A 4,400-nucleotide genomic window follows, 5' to 3' on the forward strand; every position below is an offset into this window, starting at 1 on the left:
TGTTTATGATTTTTTTTCCTGCACTTTATTTATTTACTTTTCAAATTTGTACTAGTTGCAATTACACATTTTTTAATTTCAAGTTGAGATAACACAACTTAGTATTAAAAAGTCATGGAAAAACATTTTTTATTGAATATACTAAATAAACATGATTGAATACATTTCTACATTCTATAATTGTTGTTGATTATACATTTTTTTCTTTAGTGTAGATCGAAAACCTTAATCTTTATTAGCTAGATAAAGTGTAATCGTTGAAAATTAAGTTGATTTAACAATGTAGGTGTACATTTAATGGTAAAATTATTATTCCTATATTGTTTGTTACCCACTTCGTTTTGTTAAAGGAGAGAAGGAAAATAATTTTCGGCCTTTACGTTGACATCAAAGTGTAGCATCTAACATAGGTCTACACGTAGGTCTTAAGTCATGGCTTAAGTCAGTCGTAATTCTGACACCAATGTCATGGACTGTCAAGTTCAATAGACCAATCATCATGTAGAATTTCGGGTGAGGGGTGGGGGATCGCAGGTTTATTATTTTCCTTCTTTTTTTCCATCTTTTTTAAAATATTTTCCGATGCTTTAAAAAATTCTTTAACGGGCAGCCGAGTCCATATCATTAAAGTCCTCCATCCAAATTCGTGAATGTCCCCACATCCTACCGCCTGTTACGAGCCCCACATGAAGGTTTTCGATAGACAGCTCGTGGTACATGTCCATACTACCTGAGTTGTTTTGTTTTTACGATACTTAGACGGATATAAACAGGGACCAATCGCATTAGTGATTATTCCACGGATGTCTAAATTTTCTATTTGATCTATGCATTAAATCGTTGACTAAATTGAAACAGGCGCGTCCCCGTAAGGTGCGATTTAGCGCCCTGGGCTTTCCCTTTAACGCAATGGCGCATACGTTCGTTCTAAACAGTGCGATAGGTTATGCTAAAGATGGGGTTTTAGAGTCGTTTAAATATATATATATATATATATATATATATATATATATATATATATATATATATATATATATATATATATATATATATATATATATATATATATATATATATATATATATATATGTGTGTGTGTGTGTGTGTTTATTTATTTTTGAGTTTAAAAATAATGGTCTGTTTTAGAAAAAAATAAACCAATTTTTTATTATTTTTTTTATTTTTTTGTTCACACAAGCACTAAATCTATGTCATTGTCAATATTTTCTCTGAATTATCGTGTAACAAAATGAGTTTGGATAAAGTGCTGAATATAGAAAACATCAAATGCACTGAACGAACATTTGGTTAAGATTAACTTTCGTTATAAAGACATAATGGTTTCATTTAATTAATATTTTTAAGTAAACTAATACAATAAAAAAAGAAATTCTACGATTAAGTATATTTATTCTCATTATTCTAGCTTAATAGTATGTCTGCTTGTATTAAATCTGCAATAAAATACATATTTGTGTATCTTTTTTATTGTTACTTAGTGTATTGATATTTAAAAAAAATTAAGTTGTAAGTTGTTTCCCTTAAATACAAAATCACAAAATAGGAAAGAATATATTTTTAAATGTTTATATTTTCAACATTGCAATATGTTCTAAAAGTTTCAAACAATGATGCAATACTTTATTAAACGCCTTTTCAAAGTCCACGAGATCAACTGAAAGTGGACAGCTATTTTCAAATTGGATGTTTGTGGACGATAAGACTTTTAACATTCATTTTTGTTTATAAAATAAATAGTAATCAACATTTCAAACAGAGAATAAATTAACTATAACTCTCATAATTATAAACATATTTTCTAACAGGGAATTCCCAAAGTAATTAAACAAATTTATTAATGAACAGAAACTAATCAAGTCTATACATATGGGCAAATTGTGTGCATCAGCCACAGCTCATTAAGTCATTAAATCGTCCACATTATAAGAAAAGCTGATAATTGCTGACTTTATATTTGAACCAAACATGGCGGCAAGAGTATATCAAGAGTATATCAAGGGTACCCTGTGTAGTGTTCCCTACTATTAGAACAAAGGAGCATTGGTTTTAAGAAAATTGTGAGTGGTGCACACCCCTACCAATTATTTAAACTCCAAAACGAGACGGCATACAATCGTGTACTGAATTTCAAAAGGATTTTCAAAGACCCGCTCCACTTTATTGTGCTCAGGTTAATACAAATGTCTCTCTAACAAAAATTCCTCTCTAATCAAATATAATTTCTCTTCCTCTGACATGTACACCGTTCACACAATAAGCTCTTGGATTAAGTGGGGTGAACTGTGTGAAAATCTAAAAGGCATGCACCTATTTCTGAAAAAAAACAAACAAATGAAACGCATAAGTGAATCCAATGGGACTGACTGGTTGCCATTAGAAATTCATAATCCCTTTAAAGTGATATAGCATACCTTATGATAGCCACATTTTAACATACACGTAGAGAAAATTACTTGAATAGAGCTTTTACAGCATTTAATCCCAAACCAAATAGGGACAGTACCCAAATAACAAACTACAGGCCAGTCTCGCTGCTAAACACGGATTACAAGATTCTGACCAAAACACTAGTTAGGAAACTCGAACCTTTTATTGATAAAATAATACACCCTGACTAGCAATACAACATACTAGACACACAAAACCACACACATCTACTACGTGACGTTTTAATCTATAGCACACAGAATGACACACAGTGAGCTATTCTAAGAATAGACCAACATCAATGTTTTGATAGAGTAGATCACACATAGTTGAATAATACAATAGATACGTACAACTTTTAGGAAAGTAGGTCGACGTTCAATATATTGAAACAAATTCACCTTTCTTACATTGCTTAGCCCTTTTCTCGTGAATATCTCTGGTTTTGTAAACATCACACTGTGCTTTCTTTTATTCGTGTTGTAATAAGACTTTAATGTAGAGCGTGTACGTTTAGCATTAGCGTGAGTTTTATTTCTAGATTGATAATAACGTTCTATATGTTTTAATAACTCTTAATTCTTCTATACGACACAGCAATGTTGCAACTTGATAAACATGTATTAAATAGGTTTCTTTTAGTTACTTCCTATACATGTTTAGAAAAATAAGGGAAACAACTTAAAATTAAGTTATCGAATTGATAAAAAACCAATACCCCAGTTGAAATATAATAATTAGGTAAATACTTGTTGAATTTGTTATGTTTTATAAAAGTATTAATAAAATGTATATAATTATTTTGTCAACACTAAGAGTTTATTGATATTAAAAGAAAACATCATTTTGTAATTAAATTACGAAACTATTAATTGTTAAAAATAATGTTGTGTTAATAAAATGACTTTCTTTTATTTCGACGTTGAATTATTCCTTTAACAGTAGTCTTTTTAAAAGAATATTGTCAATGATGCTCAAACTGTTGATATTTTCAATGATGAGAGAGATGGAAAATTGAGGGAAGTTGGAAACCAAGCAGTTTGGTCTCTTTCATCATTTAAACCAGGTTTTGGTGTTGATCAGCTTCGTGATGAATCTAATAAAACATACTGGCAATCTGATGGTCCACAACCTCATACAGTTAGTATTCAATTCAGGAGGAAAACTGCCATCCAAGATGTCTGTCTTTATGCAGATTACAAGTCAGATGAAAGCTACACACCAAATAGATTGTCTATAAGGGCAGGTAATCATGGCAATGACTCGTGTGAAATTGAACAGGTAGAGTTATGTGAACCAACAGGCTGGGTGTGTATTCCTCTAAAAGATGTTCATGACAAACCAATATGAACATTCATGATTCAAATTGCAGTCTTGAGTAACCACCAAAATGGACGGGATACACATATAAGAAGATTTAAGATCAGGTCACCAATAAATTATGGAGCTGTGCCAAATTCAAATAATTCGGCTTTAAGTAATTTGTTGTATACGATTAGGTGAAAAGCAAGTCAGTCAAAGATAGTTGTATAGATTATTTAAAGGCATTTTTCAGTGACTACTTTTTTGCAAAGACTTAAACTTACACAAGAATAAAACAGATGTATTCACCCATTTCTATTCCATAAATTTTTGTCTAACTTTAACTGAAATACTGAAGTTGAAAAGTAAGTTTTCTACAGACGTGTATGTTTATTGATGAAACATGTTTAGTTCATACATGTCCTCAATAAATTATCTTTGTGGACGTTATAAAATCTTAACTGTATATTGAAATGTGACTTATGTTTGTTTTAAATATTTATGCAACGTTATTTTAGTGAACGACTGCAAAATTGACAGAATTAATGCTAACATTTATTTAAAATAATTAAGGAAGATATAATTAATACCAGAAGTGTGTATTTCTTATTGTTGTAATGATTGTTGAAGATTGAAGTATAAATACAAAT

At 30.2% G+C, this 4,400-nt stretch overlaps 1 protein-coding gene across 1 annotated transcript; it reads left to right on the forward strand.

Moving 5' to 3' along the window:
* Positions 1–1,986: 1,986 nt before the first annotated feature.
* On the forward strand, positions 1,987–4,020 carry LOC131947586 (anaphase-promoting complex subunit 10-like). The gene is given in 2 exon segments (XM_059308828.1): positions 1,987–1,998; positions 3,406–4,020. Coding segments are annotated over 2 exon segments (558 nt in total). The 3' UTR covers positions 3,952–4,020.
* Positions 4,021–4,400: the final 380 nt, after the last annotated feature.

This window comes from Physella acuta, unplaced genomic scaffold, assembly GCF_028476545.2.
Source record: "Physella acuta isolate Inbredline_101_S28 unplaced genomic scaffold, ASM2847654v3 ptg000600l, whole genome shotgun sequence".
Lineage (NCBI taxonomy): Eukaryota > Metazoa > Mollusca > Gastropoda > Physidae > Physella > Physella acuta.